This window comes from Cetorhinus maximus, chromosome 1 (assembly GCF_964194155.1).
Source record: "Cetorhinus maximus chromosome 1, sCetMax3.hap1.1, whole genome shotgun sequence".
In the NCBI taxonomy this organism is placed as follows: domain Eukaryota; kingdom Metazoa; phylum Chordata; class Chondrichthyes; order Lamniformes; family Cetorhinidae; genus Cetorhinus; species Cetorhinus maximus.
In genome coordinates, this window is record NC_135879.1 from 16,989,520 (window position 1) to 17,010,414 (window position 20,895).

General features: G+C 39.9%; 2 protein-coding genes across 2 annotated transcripts in view; one reads left to right on the forward strand and one right to left on the reverse strand.

Moving 5' to 3' along the window:
- The window catches only part of LOC144675506 (insulin-like growth factor-binding protein 7), a 28,229-nt gene extending 16,393 nt beyond the window's left edge, over positions 1 to 11,836 (forward strand). Inside the window, exons 2-5 of the mRNA XM_078536227.1 lie at positions 3,675 to 3,784; positions 7,168 to 7,284; positions 9,515 to 9,623; positions 11,501 to 11,836. Of these exons, the coding sequence (XP_078392353.1) occupies positions 3,675 to 3,784; positions 7,168 to 7,284; positions 9,515 to 9,623; positions 11,501 to 11,517 (353 nt within the window). The 3' untranslated portion in view covers positions 11,518 to 11,836. The remainder of the gene's footprint in view (positions 1 to 3,674; positions 3,785 to 7,167; positions 7,285 to 9,514; positions 9,624 to 11,500) is intronic.
- Positions 11,824 to 20,895, reverse strand: part of polr2b (RNA polymerase II subunit B) — a 42,180-nt gene continuing 33,108 nt past the window's right edge. Inside the window, exons 19-25 of the mRNA XM_078536207.1 lie at positions 19,564 to 19,814; positions 18,623 to 18,712; positions 17,648 to 17,755; positions 17,460 to 17,573; positions 14,816 to 14,976; positions 13,828 to 14,023; positions 11,824 to 12,169 (exon numbers count right to left, since the gene is read on the reverse strand). Of these exons, the coding sequence (XP_078392333.1) occupies positions 12,080 to 12,169; positions 13,828 to 14,023; positions 14,816 to 14,976; positions 17,460 to 17,573; positions 17,648 to 17,755; positions 18,623 to 18,712; positions 19,564 to 19,814 (1,010 nt within the window). The 3' untranslated portion in view covers positions 11,824 to 12,079. The remainder of the gene's footprint in view (positions 12,170 to 13,827; positions 14,024 to 14,815; positions 14,977 to 17,459; positions 17,574 to 17,647; positions 17,756 to 18,622; positions 18,713 to 19,563; positions 19,815 to 20,895) is intronic.

Here is a 20,895-nt window from a genome sequence, read left to right on the forward strand (position 1 = left end):
AGCATGTCTAATCTTATTAACAGCCTACGTGCAGTGACAAGTCAAGCTAGTTTTGATAAATGGTTGCAGTCTATTAATTTTTGCTGAGACCAATCTATCAGTAGAAGTGGCTTTTAACCATTGGTTCCTGTATGCCTTTGTTAAGCGCCGGATTAATAATAAACACAGCCGAGTACACAGAATATTGTCTGAAAGGTTTTGCTGGCAGTGCTGAACCTTTTCTATGGTGAATATTTCATTCCACGATGACGAAATGTTTTCACTGTGGCTGGATTTTTTTTCTCTTGCACAGTTATTTTGCACTGTTGACTCCATTTGCTGGTTTCCCCCTTTGAATGTTTCTCTAGAGCTTTGAAAATGGCTGCTTATATCCCTGCTGCAAATCACTGGACAAATCCTGAATAGTAAGGCCTATTTATATGAAAATTGATAGGATGTGGGTTGAAACTTTAGATGTGACCCCAAAGGCTTTCATGTTACAGTTATGTAGTGCATATAGAGGCTAACGGTTTAATGATATTAAGAGCTAAACTTTACTCCGGGGCCATTACACAGGAATGTTTTCTGCAAAATAAACATTATTTTAATCTGCTTTACTTTGGTGTCCACTGGGGTAAGCTGGAGAATTTACCTCAACTGAGCTACTGAAGAACCCAGAACACGGCAGTCCCAATGCCTGCCCCGCTCATCAGAGATTAGGTTTCAGCAAAGGGTCTTTCAAGAGGTGTTGGATCCCTTTCAAATTTAAGGGGCTGAATGCCTGTTTTAGGCATCTACCCTGTACACACGAAATTAGGGTACCATGAAGTAAATAGTGAGGCCATTGCTTGTGCAGAATGCACACTTCTGTCTCACTGTTAAATTGATATGTTGTATGCCTGTTCTACAGCAGAGAAATGGCCTCAATGCATACAAATTTCACTTCCTTAAAGTTCTGCATTCTTCCTTATGATTTAGCTTAATCCTAGTTTATGTTAACATTTGTTGATTTGTACACAGCATTATTCTTAGTGGTGCTTTAACAAATTTGAGAGTCCACACAATTTGTTAGCAGTGAGCCTGCAAAATGCTACGGCCATTCATTTCCCTGACTTTCTAGTGTAGCTTAATGAATGTTGTCCCCCAGTGCACTCTGGAATGAAGAATAAAAGTTGAGAGCTGTACTTGGACAGATACTGGCAGCTGCTTGTCTGGGCAACAGGTCAGTGTACAGAAGCTGGAACAGACCATCTAGGGCTTGGTTTGTGAACCTAAGTGTGCAGAAGAACGTCTCATCATTCATGTCTTCACCGTAGCTCTTATGCCTATTGATTCAAGGGTTGGGAGAGAGTTGCACGTCCATCAGGAGTTTCTAATCATGGAAAACCACAATGCAATCCTCAAGCTAATCACCCTTTCTCCACTGATGTGGAAGTAAGTTTCATTAAGCCCCAGGAGTGGTTCTGGAGCAATGTCCTAATAAAAGTCACCACATCCCTCAATTTCTGTGCACTGAAAATGTGTTTCCGTTCCCTCTGTAGACCAAGGGAAGCAATGCAATACAAACTAGCCACGGGACTCTAAGTTGTTGTGGTAGGCCTTCCAGTGGAGATTCCAGAAGAGGCAGGAATAACAGCCCAGCAGCTATTTTACAACATGACAGGAGGAAGAGGCATCAGAGACTGGAATATGATGTATTAGGCAACATTTGATAAATAATGAATATTGTGATAAATTCTGAAGACTCAAAACGTTAACTCTGTTTCTCATTTCACAGATGCTGCCAGACCTGCTGAGTTTTTCCAGCACTTTATTTATTTGATAATTTGATTGGAAGAAATAGTGTTCAAGAGGTGGTCCTCCCTTGCAGCCTTTATACTGACCACAGACATTATCCATGTCCTTAATGCCAACCAAACTTGGTACATTTCCTAAACTACCTGCTAATCACACAAGCGCCATTTTCCTTGTTACTCACTGCTGAGTGAAATACTCCAAGTACAATGAAACACAAAAGCAAACTAAACAACAGCCATACTTCAGAGTCTGCTATCTGCCTCATTTTAAATTTGTACAATTTCTCCTTCCTGTGAGCTTTCGTGGTCTAGTATTAGATGGTTCTCCACCTGAAGCCCCAACTCTGTTGTTTCACCTGTAGTGGAGTTAACCTCAGAGAACCACAAGATCTTATTAGTAGGATAAATTACTAATTGCCCACAATAACAGGATCTTCTTCAGTTCTCTGCCCAAAGTTGGGTCCTTAAGCAATTATTTGCCAAAGCACAGCAAAGTGCTGCGATTCTTTACTATGGGAAGGGTGAGCAGGCAGACCCCAAGTCTACCTCAACTGGAACAAGGGTCAAACCCCTTGCTGTCGGAACTAATCTGATCCTCACACTAGCTGTTTAGCCAGCTGAGCTAACTGGCCTCCATTAACAGGATATCAGTTGCTTATTTTTAGTGTGGCATTGCGGCTCATTCTACAAGCCATTCCCATCAGCTTCTGATATGGGCTAAGATCTGCATAGCTGAAGTGTTAGCATTTGGAGATTCATAACCTTAATGTGTGTTGGATGCAGATATTGTTGGATGCAAGCCATTTGGCTCCTACATCACAGTGAGAGTCAATACTGAGGGAATTACTGACATTTAAATATATTTCATATAAAGCACAAGTAATTTGAGTAGAGGGGTTGTTATATAAGGTAATTATATTCTTGTGGCACTCCAGCAGAGTCCTGGGTGTATTGAATGAGGTACTGATCATTGCTGCCACCTCCATAAATATTACCTTTACTGTCTGCCACAGAGGTCTCCTGTACCAGCCCCAAACATCCAATCTTGCAGTTGCTCATTCCTCTGCTTGCAAATAATTGAGGTCGGGCTCTCCGAAATCCGTAGCTCTTCTTTTTGCAGCTCTGTTATCCCAGGTGTGTTCCTTCTTCTAGTCTTGCTGTAGTCCTTTAAGCAGTAGAAAGTTTTGTACCCTGCTGCTCCACCTACCCTCCAGCTCGGTCTCTACTTTCTTACCACATTCATCTCCCCCCACAGTCCAAACACACACAGTGGATGGCTTCCATTCAAAGGCTTTATTGCGCCAAGTTCCTGCCTCCCATGTGGTTGCAGTGCCAAACCCCCACCTCATCTTCACTTTAGCATTGCAGGCTAAATTTGCACTCTGCATAATTATATGGCTTGACCCCGAGAGTCAACACAGTCAAAATGGTAACAAAAACAAAAACAGAATTACCTGGAAAAACTCAGCAGGTCTGGCAGCGTCGGTGGAGAAGAAAAGAGTTGACGTTTCGAGTCCAATGACCCTTCTGTTGAAGGGTCATTGGACTCGAAACATCAACTCATTTCTTCTCCACCGATGCTGCCAGACCTGCTGAGTTTTTCCAGGTAATTCTGTTTTTGTTTCTGTTTTGAATTTCCAGCATCCGCAGTAGTTTTTTGTTTTTAAAGTCAAAATGGTGGCTAGGAGCCCACCCTGGCTTGGCAATAGCAGTGAAACTGCAGTACCTGAATGGGCATTTTTCTTTTCAAATCTTGAGCAATATGCCTTAAGGCGAGTAATTATTACGTGATTCTCCCTCCACCTCTGCTCACATGAGAACTAACCTTCAATGCTACTCCTCACTTTGTGTAAGTGATAACAACAGAGAAGCTCAATTTACATTATTTTCCATCTACAGCTCCAGTCATTGTGACACAGCCTAAGGAGATCTGGAATGTCAGTGGATCCCAAGTTTACCTTACCTGTGAAATTATTGGAGTACCTACTCCTGTACTCATCTGGAACAAGGTTTGCAAATTTCAGTTTCTTCTCTATTTGAATTCAGTTTGCAAAGTTTAGGTCTTTGAGAAAAAGAAGGTTCTTAAATCTTTCTAAATCACATTATGCATTTTGGGGAAATTATAAACTTGTGCCTCCATACTTAATTATAGTGTTGAGCCAACGTTTGCGAATCAATTAACACATCTACATTAATCCTTTGACTAATTAAAATCTGTACATGTGAAACGTAATTATGTTGAAATAAAATAATATTTCTAATAAGCCCTTTGTCTGACAATCCTAATTGCTTTGGATCACTGGCATGTCAGTGATTCCATCAATAAACTACAGTTGTGGGACTCAAATCTCACCTGTTAGCCATGCCATGCATCAAGCCATTCAGCCCATCATATCTCTGCTAACTCTTTGCTAGAATGATCTAAAGTAATCTTACTGACCTGGTCTCCCCCTATAGTCTAAAAGCTTCCTCTGTTTTAAGTATTTGTGCAGTTTTCCCTTTAAAAATGAAATGGTCTCTGTCTCAATCACTCCCCATGGCAAAATATTCCATGCCCCAACAATAGCAAAGTCATTTCTCTTAACTCCCCACTCCCCTTATAACAATCTTATGTCAACGGCAACTTTGTCACAGACTTCCCTAATCACAGGAATTAGCCTTTCCCATTTACCCTATCAAAATGCTTCAACATTTAAAAAAAAAACATTTCACTAAATATTCTCTTAACCTCTCCAGTGGAAACATAGGAAGAAGGGTAGGTCATTCAGGCCCTTGAGCCTGTTCCACTGTTCATTTTTATTCACCTTTGCTTCACATTCTTTAATACCCTGATCTAACAAAAATCTATCAATATCATTCTTGAAAATTACAATGAATCCAGCATCCTCTATGAACAGCCTGTTTTCATTCTTGAATGGTCTGGTTCTATTTTTAAGATTGCATGCCCCTTTGTCCTGGACATCCCGCCAGAGCAAGTGGCTTCTTTGTATCTACTCAATCCAATCCTTTTGTCAGGGCTATTTTTCAAGACTGTGTGTTAATTATTATTTTAAAGATGTCAGCTTGATAGTCTCAACCTTCTAATTCAAGGAAATACAAACCAAGTTTATGTAACCCGACATCATAATTAACTTTTTAAGTTCTGGTATCGTCATGGAGAGATTAGAGCGCAGTTTCACCAAGTACAGTATATCTTTCCTGATGTTTGGCGCCCAGTACTGAACGCAGTTCTCCACATGGGCTCTGAAGAAGGTTCTGCACAACTGAGGAATCACTTCTTCACTTTTGTAGTCCAGCCCCCTTGAGATAAAGGTCAACATTCCATTAGGCTTTTTAATTACTTTTTACACCAGTAGACTAGCTTTTAGCGATCTGGACAACATGGACACCCAAATCGCTTTGCTCCTCCACAGTTCCCACCTAGTGTATCCTGATTAAAAATATATTCCTATTTGCCTTTCTTGAATTCAAAGTAGATGGTTTTGCATGGTCCCATGTTGAACACTATCTGCCATAGTTTTACCCACTCAATTTCATCTATGACGTCGTATAGGTAATCTATTCCCTCTCAACTAGTTTGCAGGCTTTGACACAGTTGACCATGTAATTCTGCTATAATGCCTCTCCACTGTCATCTGACTGGGAGAAGCTGCACTTGCCTTGTTTCATTCTTATCTATCCAGCTGTAGCCTGTGAATCAGCCACACGAGCTTCTCTTCCCACTCATGCACCGTTGCCTCTGGTGTCCTCGAAAGATCTATCATTGGCCACCTCCAATTTGTCACCTACGTGTTGCCCCTCAGCAATATCATCTAAAAACACAGCATCACTTTCCACAAGTACACTGACTATACCCCAGCTCTACCCCACCTGCACCTCTCTCAACTCCTCCATTGTCTTTAAACTGTTGATTGCTTGTCCAACATCCAGTACTGGATGAGCAGAAATTTCCTTCAACTAAATATTATGAAGACTGAAGCGGCTGTCTTCGGTCCTCAATACCAACTCTGTTCCCTTGCAGCTGACTCCATTCCTCTCCCTAGCAACTGCCTTAGTCTGAACCAGGCTTTTGCAATATTTGACCCCAAGATGAACTTCCTACCACATATCTCACCATCACTAAAACCACCTATTTCCATCTCCATGAATTTCCCACCTCTGCCCTGGCCTCAGCTATCTGCTGTTGAAACTCTCACCCATGCCTTTGTTACTTTTAGACTTGACTATTCCAATGCACTCTTGGCCAGCCTCTCTACCTTCCGCAAACTTGCGCTTATTCAAAATTCTGCTGTCTACGTCCTAACTCACGCCAAGTCCAACTCACCATCTCCCCCCAGCTTGCTGATCCACATTGGCTCCCAGTTAAGCAACGCCTTGAGTTTTAAAGTTCTCATCATTGTTTGTAAATTCCTGTATGACCTCGTCTGTGTCAGTAATCTCCTCCAGTCCTACAACCTCCTTAATCGCTGTGCTCTGCCAATTTTGGCATCTTGAACATTCTGGATTTTAAAAGCTCTACAATTGATGGCCATCCTGCCTCTGCCAAAGCCCAAAGCTCTGGAATTCCCTCCCTAAACCGCTGCCATTCCTTCCTCCTTTAAGAGGCTCCTTAAAACCAACCTCTTTGACCATGCTCATCTGGATTCTCCTTATGTGACTTGGTGACAAATCTGACATATTGGATTAAAGCAAAATACTGCAGATGCTGGAAATCTGAAATAAAAACAAAATGCTGGAAAAACTCAGCATGTCTAGCAGTGCCTGTGGAGGGAGAAACAAGAGTTAACATTTCGAGTCCATATGACTCTCCTTCAGAGCTCTGAAGAAGGGTCATACGGACTCGAAATGTTCACACTGACATATGTGGAGTCTGGAATTCGATACATTCTATTGACTAAATGCATCTAAACTGAGTTTTTGTTATTACCTTAAACTCCAAATACTTTCCCCACAATAATAATACTGTCATGCTCCGCGTTACAAAAATCTGCACTGACAGCTTATAAAGAACGGAAAAATGTTAATGCTTAGAGGGACTATTGATGTTATCTTAGACTGAAGTGAAAACTTGGATTTGCTAAAGAGCCATTATGCCTTAGGAAATAGCAAACTGTTGTTGCTAACTAAATATTTGCTCGTCAAAAGTTTTCAAACAATTTAGAATGAAGCCTTTTAGCTCTATTTGTGCTCCTTGGGAACTGCAAACAATGACATTCACAGCACAAAAGTTGACATGGTGTAACATGTCTGGTGAAATACAAAACATTCCATCATACAAGAAGCACTCGTTATGCCAAGCACGAAGAACATTCTCAAAGTGGCGTGGTCCTTCTAAAATTTTATTATGTAAGATCATATAAGGATGTATTAATAATGCTATTTTAAATAATAGGTAATAAAAACAGCGACTGGTGTGGAAAAGATGGAGTTGCTGCCTGGTGACCGTGACAACCTTGCCATCCAGACCCGTGGTGGACCAGAGAAGCATGAGGTGACAGGATGGGTGCTGGTAAGCTTCTAATCTAGGTGTAAGGATATTGGTTAGGAAGTTATGTAATCTCCAATTTAAATCTTTAATTTACATTTCTTGTGCTGCTTACAGTAAGGAAGCGAACACCTTTCCACGTTACACACAATCCCCAGTCCGTCTATATTACAACAGTGTTGTCACTTTTAAGGTAGTTCCTTGGCTATAAAGTACTTTGGGATGTTCTGAGATCGTGAAAGGTATCATCTAAACGCAAGTTCTTCCCTTTAAGGCATGGCTGCCAGAGCAAAGATCTTTCAAATCTGCTGCAAAAATGAGGCAAACATTTATTTTGTGCGCTACGGGCTAGCTTATCAGCCCATTCATTGCCAAGGGACAAAATATGTGTAATGAAATTTTAAGCTTGAGAGAAACAAATAAGCCAGATCCTCATTAATGCCCCTCATTTCATCAGGTGGAGTATTTCCATTGCACACACTAGTCTGTGATAACCCATCTGATTGAGATCGCACATTTTATGCTGCACTGTGATCATTTTTGGGTTAGTTCTCATCCCCCACAAGAGTGAAAAACCAGCTTGAAAATACCCAAACCCCACCCTGAGTGAGGAAGACTTTTATGTCACCAGTCTAGTCATGTCTGCCTCCAACCCGAGAGGTCCTTCACATAATTAAGTTTGATTTTTTTCCCAACAAAAACACATTGTTGTTTTTTTTCAATCTGAAGGACTAGAAGTTTCCTTTTATTATCTAATCTCCTTATTGTAATTTGCTTTCAACATTATCTGTTCATTTTAGAAAAAGAGCCTGTGGAAAACTAAGCTGTGTTGCTACCTTGTTACAAGTATTTAAACCATGTTTAAATATATTGACCCATCACAAAATAATATATTTGAACCATGGGAGTAAAATGTAAAAAATATTGCGGAATCTCTGGATTAAATTACCCACAATTGGGCAATAATGGCACTAAATTCACAATATTGCTGTAGGGAGGTTTGACTCTTGGTGTACTGACTGCGCATTAGGTAAAAGTTCATCTTATTCCCCTGTTTGTAAAGGAGTCACAGAGACATCAACTTGTAGTTATATACCTTACAGGCGTGAAGAAAAACAGACATTGATCCAAAAGAAAGATAAGTGAACAAGATCTTGGTTTAAAGACTCAGGCTGAGAAATTTGTTGATGTCACCCCACTACTATACAGGTGTAAAATGGACACCTAGGCGCCTAATATGAAGGTAGCAAAAATGCATCATGGCATATTGGTACAGGCTCTAGTGCAAGCATCCTGCCTGGGCCCAAAACAGGGTAGTAGGGCCTTTACATATGCAAAAGGAGGTGTTTGTGACCCCCTTCCTAAAACTGGGCTGACCTGAATGTAGCTGGTACCAAGGCCCATAACCAAAGAGTTATTTTAGTCAATCTTCCTGACCCCACCACAACATTGAAGACCATTGCCAAACCTCGCTCATTCCCCTCCTGATTGCAACCCCCTACTTCCAAGAGGGAAAACAGCCTCACAGCTTTCTCATCCATAAGACTGGTGAGCTCTCTCAGCACTCTGACTGGTGTCTGCAGTATGCTAATGAGGCCCAGATGAGCCTCAGGCCTCTGGTGGGCGCTTACAAGGAGCTGCCCATTTCAGACTTGAAAACAAGGTCAAAACAAATTTCCACCCCTTGAGCTTTAGAGTATATATAAGGGGGGTGGGGGGGCACGATTGACGAGTTTAGGGATGAAATTCCAGAATGTTGGATCTAGTGTGAAGACACAGTTGTCAATAGGGTGCAGGGAATAGGGTAAGATTCAAGAGTTAGAAATTGTACCGAGGCACCTCGGAGAGGAACATGCGGTATGAAGGAAAATTGAATTCTATAGCACTTCCTGTAATTTTTCAAGTTGGAATGTTTTGCCCCCAGGCTGCAGGCCTGACATGGAATGTATATTGTAAATATGAAGAGAAATACATTTGCATAGAGGTACCTAAAAATGGAACATACTGTATGGAGATAAGTCAAATTTTATGGCACTTTTTGTCATTTTCAAGTTGAATTGTTTTGAAATGTACTTCTACAAATTTTATTAATAAAGTATACTTTTGGAAACAAAAAGATTCAAGAGTTAGAGGAACGGAGAGTTGAATTTTAAATTTGGGAGTTTGGAGGACGAGAAACATCATACACGTCAATTCTGCACATAACTTTTAAAGTGTCACGTCTCCACGCATCTTTATTTTCATTTATATTTAGATCTCTCCTCTCACCGAGGAAGATGCTGGAGAATATGAGTGCCATGCATCAAACAACAAGGGAGAGGCTGCAGCTGCTGGAAGCATACATGTGGTTGATGAACTAACAAGTGAGTGTAGTATTTTATATAAATAATGTAGATGCACCACAAAGTATATACATATGCCTTGAACTTCATGACCGCTAGAAGGACTATCGTGATTTTTTCTGATTGTGTATCTTTCTCTGTGGAAGTAAATTACAGCTAACTGGGATATTTGAATTAAATCAGAACTCAACAGACAAGAGATGGAACATGATTCATTCATGTTTACCTGAAAATTCAGTGCATAAGTTTATCTTCAGATGCATTTTTATCCCCAGGAAGTCTAGGGAGTAACTTCCACGCCTTGGATTCTTGTTCCTGTATGGACAGCCGAGTGCACTAGTTCTTTGTCCACTAGTTTGGCTGCTGAAAATAGGAAAGGGAGCAGGGGGAGAAAAGGAGACAGGGAATGCAACAGCTTGCATTTAAGTAGCACCTTTAGTGTAGAAAAATCTTTCCCTAAATGCTTGAGACATAATCAGACAAAAATGGGCACCGAGTCAAAGGTGATAATATTAGAAGTGATTAAAAGCTTGGTCAAAGAATCATCTGGTTAGAGGTTAGAGATAGGGAGGGGAAAGGCCAGAAACAGATGTGAGCATGAAAATTTTAAATAAGTGTCCAGAAGCCAGTGCAGGTCAGCAGAAGGTTGCAAGTTGGGATTCAAGCAGCAGAGTTTTGCATGAGCTAAAGTTTATAGTATGTAGCAAGCTGGTCAAGAGAGAATTGGAATAATCAAGTCTGGTAGTGACCAAAGCACAAATCGGAGTTTCAGTAGAAGATAGACTGAGGGACGGGACTGTAACGGAAGTGGAAGGAGGCTGGTGGCAATATGGGGTCAGAGGATTGAACAGGATGCTGAGATTTCAAACAATTGAAAAAGCCTGAAACAGTGGCTAGGAAGGATGATGCCATTAGTGGCAAGGGCGCAAGACGATTGCTTCAGTCTTCCCAATTTTTAACCCGAGAAAACTGTGGCTCATTTGAGACTTAGCTTTAGCTAATCACCTGACAGGGGTTGAGAAAGGGAGGGGTTGAGAAAGGGAGGGATGTAATGTTGGCTGCCCTCAGTGTACATGTGGAAGCTGAGTTAGTGCCTGCAGTTGATATTACCATAGGGAACCATGTAGTTAGGGGGGGGGGGTTGGTCTCAGGCCACAGTGTAACAACAGGAAGAGAAACATTTGCTAGAGATGATCTATCCATAATTTGATAGATAAGAATGGAATCAAATGAGGGGTGCAGATGGTGTCAATTTGAGTGACAAAAGTCATCCCAGAGTTTCTTCTATTTGTATTGGGAGGTTAAGGGTAGAGTTGTGCAGGGCACTGGGTTTTAAGCAAAAAAGTGGCAACGAAGAAAAGAAGCCAAAGGATTTTCTTTGTTTTCCGGGATCATGGAATAGTGAGCACTTTTGCCAGGGTAGACGGAGACCCAATAGTATTTTAAGTATGAGAAGAAAATTTTATATTCAGAATGTTTCCATAATTCTGCTCTGCAAGCAACTGACATTAATTTGCTGATGCTCGTGTTCATTCTGATATGTTGTTGACTTGGTATCTATCCTTAAACTTGGATGGGAATAGTGACTGTTTCCTAGGCACATTTTCTTGAAAACATGGTCAGGCTGGTGTGTTCAGTGAGATTCCTGGAAATCAATGCATTTAGCAAATGAAGCGTAGGTTATTACAAGAGATTTAAGACTTGCATTTAAGACTGGAATATGGAGCTGTATTATAATACAAAGAAAACTAAAGTCAATAGATTATGATTTTATGGGTACACATGGAAAAGGTGAACAAGTCAATGAAAAATCTAATGGGACAGGACTCTCCATTTGCTGAGTACATACAGCAAAACTGGGTATTTCTTCCTATTAACTTTGTTGTTTTGTTTTACAGTGAAAGAGAAAGTATGAACAAAAAAATCAATGGAAAGAACCAATGGCCAACCACTAGCTCATCATGGAGCTCATCTGCTGACAGGGAACTCTAGGGATCTATGTAGTGCTTTTTTTCAGTGCATAACAAACTGAGCTTTCTAGGGATCTTTTCCCCAGCATATAGTTACTTCTAGTTATGATTGTTGATGCACCTTTCATTTGACTCCTGCTTGTAATTAGATTTTTGTAAGTAAAATTTAAGGGCAAAGGAGTATAAACCATTCTCTCCATTATCAAAATATAAACTGTATATAAAGTTATGAAATAAAATTTATACAATGCTTAAAATACAAAATTTTATTTTTGTTTTCACAACAAAATCTACTTACAATGCTGGCAAAGATAAAACCACCGATCAAGCCACCAGCGAGAACAGTAAACGCATGAAGTGTGACTAAAGACCTGGTATTTAAATAAATAATACCATCACACCTTCTCATACATCTTTACACACTCTGCTGCAAATAATTTTGCCAGTCGCATATTATATTATTTTGAAACTTAGCGTATCTGAGAAAAGCTGATCATTTACAGTCCATCATGAAATCAACATTCGTGGTGCAATACTCATTGACATTAGCTCCTGGAAGAGAAGTTTGCAGGCATAGGGCATCCGTACCAATGAAATCTGAAAGTCAAAGAACAAGGCAAATAAAAGGTAAGCATCATTTTTATAAAAACAAACTTCCATTTTTATTCTCATACTTGTCACAACACCGTTCCACTGACATTTATGGCTATTTACAGTCATTGCTTAAAATTACTGTTCATGGTTTTGAGTCACTTCTCCTAAAGTCTCCTCAGTTATTCTGGAGAAATCAGAGCTATTGACTTAAGTTAAACTTGTACAAAACTCAATTGAGGTTTTTTTTTAATATAAATGCCCCTTAAGCTATTTGCATAGCTGTGGTATAAGCCCTTTTTCCTAACTTGCTCATGTCAATTTTACAAACTTTTGCAATTTGTAAGATTTAAAATATCGATCTGTGGTGTTTTTCCCAACACCTGATGCACAGTCTGCTACAAATAATTTTGTCAGTCGCATATTATACCATTTAAAATCTTTGCCAGATGCACCTTTGCCACTTCACATCTGACCATCCACGAAAACTAATTCACATTTCACTCTATTTAGCCACTTCCACTTATTTGTCTCAACTGCCTTCCTGAGCAGTCTATCCAAAAATTTCACCACCCTTTGTATAAAGTACCTAAATCCAAACTGTCTACTCCCTTTTCTAAGCTCGAGATGTGTCTCCAGATTTGAGTGAGGCAATCTGAAACAGATTACCTAGGATTCATTGATAAGATTCTCATATTTTACAAAAGCCACCCAGAGAGCCAACTAAGACCAGTTTTGGTTTTCAGCCCATGCCCAATAGAAACTACCTCATTTGATAGAGGACCCGCATGCAACAGAGGAGGCTTTGATTCCATCAGCTCAGATGGATCTCAGTTGAGGTCCCAGAGATGAAAGTGCTCAATCAAGACATACAATAAACTCAATTGGTTTTGCATCAGTATATTTCAAGACAAATACTGATGAGGAGACTGAAAATAAGGACAAGATTTATGAAGTCAGCCAGAAAGATCATTCAGGATAGAGGAAATGTAATACAGCCAACCAGTCTTGTCAACATGGAACAGTACATTTCTGTATTCTCATGCCATACAATTCCACTAACTTTTAAAGCAATGGAATAAAATGAATACTAATTTACGAGCTCCTCATGAGTTTCTGCAATGGAATGAAAAGCCAGAGTAGAGAAATTTAAAAGTAACTTGATTCTTTTTCAGAAGTATAATTCACACTCCAATGTCTGTTTTAGCGGGAAAGGAGTTTTAGCATGCAGATTCCAAACACAGCAGCTTTGGTCAACAAAGCAAAAAATATTCTAATTGGGCTATTCACTCACTTATCCCTTGGGCACAAGTAAAATAATGCAATAATTTGAACACAGAAAGCAATAGCTCAGCCTTCTGTATAGTAGAAAGAACTCTGGGCAAGCATTATGTGGCACTTCAGCAATACTGAGTAAGCACACAGAAATGCACAACATGCAACAGTATAGAACTACTTAAATATTCCAAATGAAGTCACCTGATACAGAGCATGCAGAATGTGGGTTTGTATGTCTATCTAGTATACATATTTCTAGAAGTTGGAAGGAGATCATATTTGTCACTTGAAACGATCATCACAACTTCTTAGAAATCACAGAATGTTAATATCTTACATTTATTGTCCATACTTCAGAAAACAGATTCTGAATGTTTGACACATACCTGAGTTTTGTTACGACATCCTCTGCATTCATAAGTGTGTGTCCTGGTATTGGCAATCGCCATGAGTCCACAAAGATTGCAGACATGCACCTGATAAGGATCAGAAACCTCAAATAGCCTCTCTCTCAAAAACTGGGCTGCACCATGAGCAATCTGACAGTCACGTTCCATCTCCCCAAAACGTAAACCACCATCACTGAAACAAAAATCAAATCACGTGTTATGGAGAGCAAAAGTGGAGGGAAAAAATCTGTAAATTAAGACAGATTATCTCTTAAATTAATGATTTCCCAACACTGCCTCACTCTAGTCCCAAATTATGTACATTAATCTCTGGTGAAAATACAAGCCGAGTCTGGGCATGAACTTGAACAGCTTCTCATCTACGTGCTTAAACAATCACTCCCTCCAATGTAACATTGCTGCAGAGTGCATCATTGTCAAGATAAACTATAATAACTCACCAAGGCTTAAGCCAGTACCTCCCAAACCCTCAAACTCTACCACCAAGGACAAGGGCAACCGTCACATGCCATGGGAACACTGCCAACTGCAAGCTCCCTTCTAAGTCACACACAATCCTGACTTGTAAATATAGTGCAGTTCCTTTATCATCACTGGGTCTGTACCTTCAGCACTCAGACATAGCAGTTCAAGGTTCACCATCATTTTGTCAAGGGCAATTAGGGATGGGCAATAAAGGCTAGACAGACCAGCAACGTTGACGCCCCATGGAGGAATAAAAAAGTTTATTTGTACTAGGCCAGTCACACACACACACCATTACTGTAGAAATAAGAATTTGAACATAAATTGAATAATGCAAACAACAAGTATAAACTGCAACTAAAGGACTTGGAAAGTCACAAGGTCATGAATACAGTAGTAGGTGGCCTCTCACTAAAACTAGAATTTTGCTCAAAGTCAGCAGTTCCAAAGCATTACAACTTCATAAATACAGTAAGACACATTGCAAGTTTCACCTTACCGAGATCTACCCTCCATAGGCTGTCTGTTAAGGATCTGAACAGGTCCTCGAGCACGGGAGTGAATTTTGTCATCCACCATATGTTTCAGACGCTGGTAATAAGTAGGACCAATAAAGATCTGCGATGTAAGTTTACGCCCCGTAAACCCATTATATAGAACCTAGAAACCAGAGAGACATGTTAATATGTAATTTTTGTCATGTAAATTGACACAACAGTAACTACTGTATATTTATGCTCGCTGGAAAATGCAGGATCACATGGCTGTCAAGGCCAGCCTTCTGAGCATAGCATGAGCAATTGTTAACTGCATATAAAAAAGTCACTTAGTAGCAAGCTGATTGGACTGTACAAACAACGTGACCCTCTAATAAAAATGACACATGGTTAACGCTTCCAATCCCTTTTTCCTATTCTACAGAAATAGCTCCAATCCATCATTCAGCATCCCAGACGGACACATGAACCTCAAGTTCTCTGGCCACTCCTCTTGTTTGGATCAGGCTCCTCAACCTCCTGTACTAACAGAAATTAAAGCATAGGAGGCTGCCATCCAGATCTTTGTGCTTGTTCCAGGACTAGCTCTACAACTGGAGTTATCTACTGAATGATTCTATTACAATGCTACAAAGTAAGGATGCTGCAGTCTTTATGCGAAAACCAAATCCATATGTCAATGACCCTGCCTCCACTGCTCTCTGGGGAAGAGAGTTCCACAGACTTACAACCCTCAGGAAAAAAAATTCTCATCTCCCTCTTAAATGGGAGACCCCTTGTTTTTAATCTGTGTCCTCTAGTTCTCGTCTCTCCTACAATGGGAAACATCCTTTCAGTATCCACCCAGTCACCGGAGGATCTTGCGTGTTTCAAAAAGATGGCCTCCCATTCTTCTAACCTCCAATGGAAATGGGTTCAAAACGTCCCACCTTTCCTCATAGGATAACCCCCTCATCCCAGGAATCAGTCACGTGAACCTTCTCTGAACTGTTTCTAATGCAATTATGTCCTTTCTTAAATAAGATGACAAAAAAAACTGTACATAGTACTCTAGATCTGGTCGCACCAATACCCGAACTGTAGCAAAACATCCCTACTTTTGCATTCTATTCCCCTTGCAATAAGCGAGAATATTCCATTTGTTTTCCTAATCACTTATTGTACCTGGTACTAACTTTTTTGTGATAAAGAGGAGGTAAAGAGTCTACAAAAATATAGATAGGTTAACTGAGTGGGCAAACATTTGGCAGATGCAGTATAATGTGGGAAAATGTGAATTTGTCCACTTTGGCAGGAAGAGTAGAAAAGTAGTATAATATTCAAATAGAGACAGATTGCACAACTCTGTGGTACAGAGGGATCTGAGTGTCCTGGTACATGAATCACAAGTATGCAGGTACTGCAAATGATTAGGAAGATGACTGAAATATTGGCATTTATTGTAATGGGGATGGAATATAAAAGTAGAGAAGTTTTACTGCAGCTGTAGAGGGCCTTGGTGAGTCTAGATATGGTGTACCTTATTTGAGAAAGGTTATAATTGTGTTAACAGTTCAGAGAAGTTTCACTGGACTCATTCCTGGGGTGAAGAGCTTGTCTTATGAAGAAAGGTTGAACAGGTTGGCCCTATATCTATTGGAGTTTAGAAGAGTGAGAGATAATCTTATTGTAACATAAGGTCCTGAGGGGACTTGATAGGTGGATAACAAGGGGATGTTTCCACTTGTGCGGGAGACTAGAACTAGGGGACACAGTTTAAAAATAAGGTGTCTCCCTTTTAAGACAGAGGTTAGGAGAATTTTTTTTTCTCTGAGGGTCACAATTCTGTGGAATTCTCTTCCCAGAAACCAGTGGAGGCTGGGTCATTGAATTTGTTCAAGGCTGGGTTGGATAGGCTTTTGACAGACAAGGGAGTCAAGGTTTATAGGGGACAGACAGGAAGGTGGAGGTGAGACTACAACCAGATCAGCCATGATCTTATCGAATGGCAGAGCAAGCTCGAAGGGCCAAATGGCCCACTCCTGCTCCTAAGTCCTATAATTTGATAATCAACAATCCAGCTGAATTTACTGTGACACAACTGAACTGCCTTTAGAACCACTGATAACCATTTAACATACTAATTATTTGCATACTCCATGTTTAAATTTAAAGAAATTTATATATTGCTTATCATAATGACCATTTTGATGATTAGGCAAGTAATTCATTCAATAACATATCTCTGAACTGTCTTCAGATCTCCTCCATTGCCATCACCACTATGCAGTGGCCTGTAATGCACACTGAGCATTGTACTGTTTCCCTGGGCTAACTGTGATTTGGTATGATAAACGTGTACTCAATCCAAAATGGATGATGCAAGACAGTATCGCAAATCAAACATGAGCAACATTCACTCCCAGCCATAAATTGGATGATGGAACCGATTTAGGTGATCCAGACATCTGTTCCCCAAAGAGGAGCACATCCTTGGGTACTTATTTGTGTCTAGAAGCTGAAAGGCAAGGTAAATATGTCACACAATGCTCACCCTTGTGTGAACAATGACCTCAGATGCTGCTTTACATTATTCCACAGCTGTTATTAAAAAGTTGCACCAGGTTGTACAAATTGTCATCTGCATGCATAAGGAAAAGAAGTTACCTCATTGCCTCGGAGGTGGTATCCATAATCTGATAATAGGTTAGAAATCTTCTGTACATTAACTGCGTCGTTAAAAGGTGTAGCATCACCAATTTCACCCTTATTTGCTGATACCTGAAAAAAAACTTGAATGAGAATGTGGACACCAACTCTGCACAACAATTAAATCTTTATACTTTGAAACATACCTTCCCTTGCAGACACTCAATCAAGTGACCAACCGTCATTCGAGAAGGAATGGCATGTGGATTGATGATAATGTCTGGGGTGATACCTTCACATGTGAATGGCATATCCTACAAAAGAGCAAGCACATAAAACAATTATAAAAAGGTAGAAAATCAAGAAGCTAGAAACAATATAGGTCAGTAGCTGTTGCTTCTTGGCCTATTCCTCACCCATTACCCTAGCCTTTGCTGTCTTAAACTACCATAGCAAACAAATTTTAAATCCTTGTCCAGCTTCAATCCTTCACAGCCTCACCCTTCCACAACTCCAAATCTCACCCAGTCCAACAGTCGCTGCCTAAACATGCTCCTCTGACGCAGACCTCTTGTGCATGTCATTGTCCCTGCCATCCCACTCCACTGTTGGTAGCTGAGCTTTCAACATGTCTCGTTTCAATGTTGAAATGTAATGCCTAAACTCCTCAACCTATCTCTCCTCCTTTAACAGCCTCCTCAAAATTCATCTCTCCTTTCTAGCTTTTCAACTACCTGTGAAGAAATTCAGGATGCTCTTTATGTTAACAGGCAAAAATGGTACAACTTATGCTCCGGTTCCAATCAAACCAAATAATACTGTATGTCAACTTCACTGTACTGAAAATACAGGCTGTGCACACGTCAATAAGATAAGACGTAGGAGCAGAAGTGGGCCATTGGGCCCATTAAGAATGCTCTGCATTCAAAGAAGTGACAAACATGGATGGCAGCCATTTTTTAAATATTTAAATTGGGGAAAAAGGGAAAGATTGATTCTGAAGTTCAGTGGGTCAGGAAGTACCTTTCTCCACAGATGCTCCTTGACTTGTTGAGAACTTTCAGCACTTTCTACTTTTACTTCACCATCTCCAGCATCTGCAGTATTTCATGTTGATTCTATTCCTGCATCTCAAATCAATTTTCTTTTAAACCTGAACCCATACTACTCAAATTCCTTACCTCTTGTCTGTACTGGATACCGCATGTACCCTTCTGACCATGACGACTGGCAAATTTGTCTCCAATTTGTGGAATTCGGACAGATCGTACCTGTGTGAAAAGGGCATGTGGCTTATAAAAATCCAAAGAAGGCACTAGACAAATGAGAAATAAATGTCAGGTAGCTCCAATGATCATTGAATTGTCTTTTCCGATGATTCTTGCTTATGTGTCCTAACGGTTTCGGTGCTGGGCGCAGTCTCAAGAGGGGGAGGTCGAGCCCCAATCCGCTGTTTCTGTGACCCGCAATGGGGATCACAGCTTGGGAAGCACTGCTTTACAGTATTACTAACTTCTGGTTTGGGTTACACCTTCCCAAGAATTGGTGAGAAATTCTGTGGTGTAATATTTCTTCCAAATAGGTTGGAACAATTTGCTTCAATTTCTAGGAATGGCTGGTAATATTTATGTTTCTGCTGGGATTCCTTCAGATTAGGTACCCTTACATATTCAATTCTCTTCAGTGGTGTGGAGTGGGGCAAGGCCTTCTCACTCAAAGATAAGTGTGCTATCACCGAACCAAGGCAAGTTAAGGTTTTGTATCATTTTAACTGACAGTGAATGTTTTGCATGCTTTGGATGAAGGCTGCTGTTCATTTCTGATTAACACCTTGGGTTTCTTAATTTTCATCAGATAGGCTCAGTTGGCCTCCTGACTTGGGCCAAGGCTAACAAAGACAGTGCAATGCTTGCTGTCCTAGTATTGGATGTAACATTGACAGAAAATAATGTCAACTCAACAGAGAAGGGTAAACTACTGAAAAAGCCTCAGTGAATAAGGTTGCAATATAGAAGTATTGCGGATACATGTGTGAAATATATTTTCCATACTTCATCCATCCAATGCTTCAATAAAGAAAAAACTCAAAAAGGAATAAAAGTTAAGTATTTTCATGCCTTACCCTAATTTTGCAAAATTTGTATCCTTCTTGGTTTAGAGTCACCATGACTTGATCCACAATACCAGTCTCACTGGTCCGCAGGAAGGTACTGCAGTCTCTCTTTGTGTACCGTCGATTTGTGCTTTCAAGCTCGTCTTCGTTTTCTGGCAGTGTTACTGTTTTACCAATGATTACATCATCTCCTGACACACGCACACCAGGTGCTATTAACCCATCTTCATCTAGCTTCTCATAAATAGCATGTCGCATGCCTGTAAAACACAAGGTTAAAGGATGAATCATTGGAAGAGAAATAATCATACTGAATCTTTACTAGTCATATCTGTGACTTGACAGGCTGAACAAACTGGTCAGGAATAGTTTTAGAAATAGGCAGATTCGCATTGCATTTGACTTTTGTTTCTGCTGTAGTTTTTCCAGTGTAAATTACTCTGAATAAATAAAAGACCATAATGGATATAGTTTTTGACCAAACACTATTACTTTTACATCTTCAATCAACCAGAAGCTCCACATAAGATTCAAGTTTTGTCTTATGTGGGGCTGATTCCTAACAACCTGAACTTTTAAAAATGAATGCAGAACCCTGAACATTATCAGTGAATTAGTTTGAGTGCTTTTATTTTTCTTTAAAAAAGCTCTATATTAAAATTGCCTTCTGGATGGAATGTTCCTGTTTACCTGTACTTATCAAAACATACAGTCTATGCATTAGCTAGAAATATAAACTGTTTGACAATACACGGGTGCATCGGATTTACTGAACGTTACATCCTCAGTTCTTTCTTCAGTTCTAACCAGTAAAGGAACAAGCTAAATATAAATTGTTACAAACTAGAATAAATTATATGTTCAGTAAATTCAGATATTTATCCAGTTGTACCATGTAGCCTGAGTTAACTTTCCACTATCCAGGGAGCTCTACTAGAATCACACATATGAGTATTGCTGAAAAAGAGACATTTTTTTGACAAAGGTAGCACAAGTTCTGTACCACCAAACAACTATTTAATCATACACATGCTTATTGGGTGAAGACAGGATTGGACCTGATTGCAATAGTCCTGCAGGCAAAGAGCCTCTTGACATTCATTTCAAGAATTAATTTCAATAATAGAATTTGGATGCAACCAGGAACTGTAGAACAGTGCTCTAACAAACAGCAAATGTCTTCCATCGGGAGGAAATATCAGGAAAACTGGGGAAAAGTTTAAATTGTAAACATGTTAGATTTTAATGTATAAGTTAGCATCTCAAATGGAGTTGGGGAAAATGCACAAAATACAGAGAATAAATCGAAAGTGCTAATTATTTTGATATCGATGCCCAATA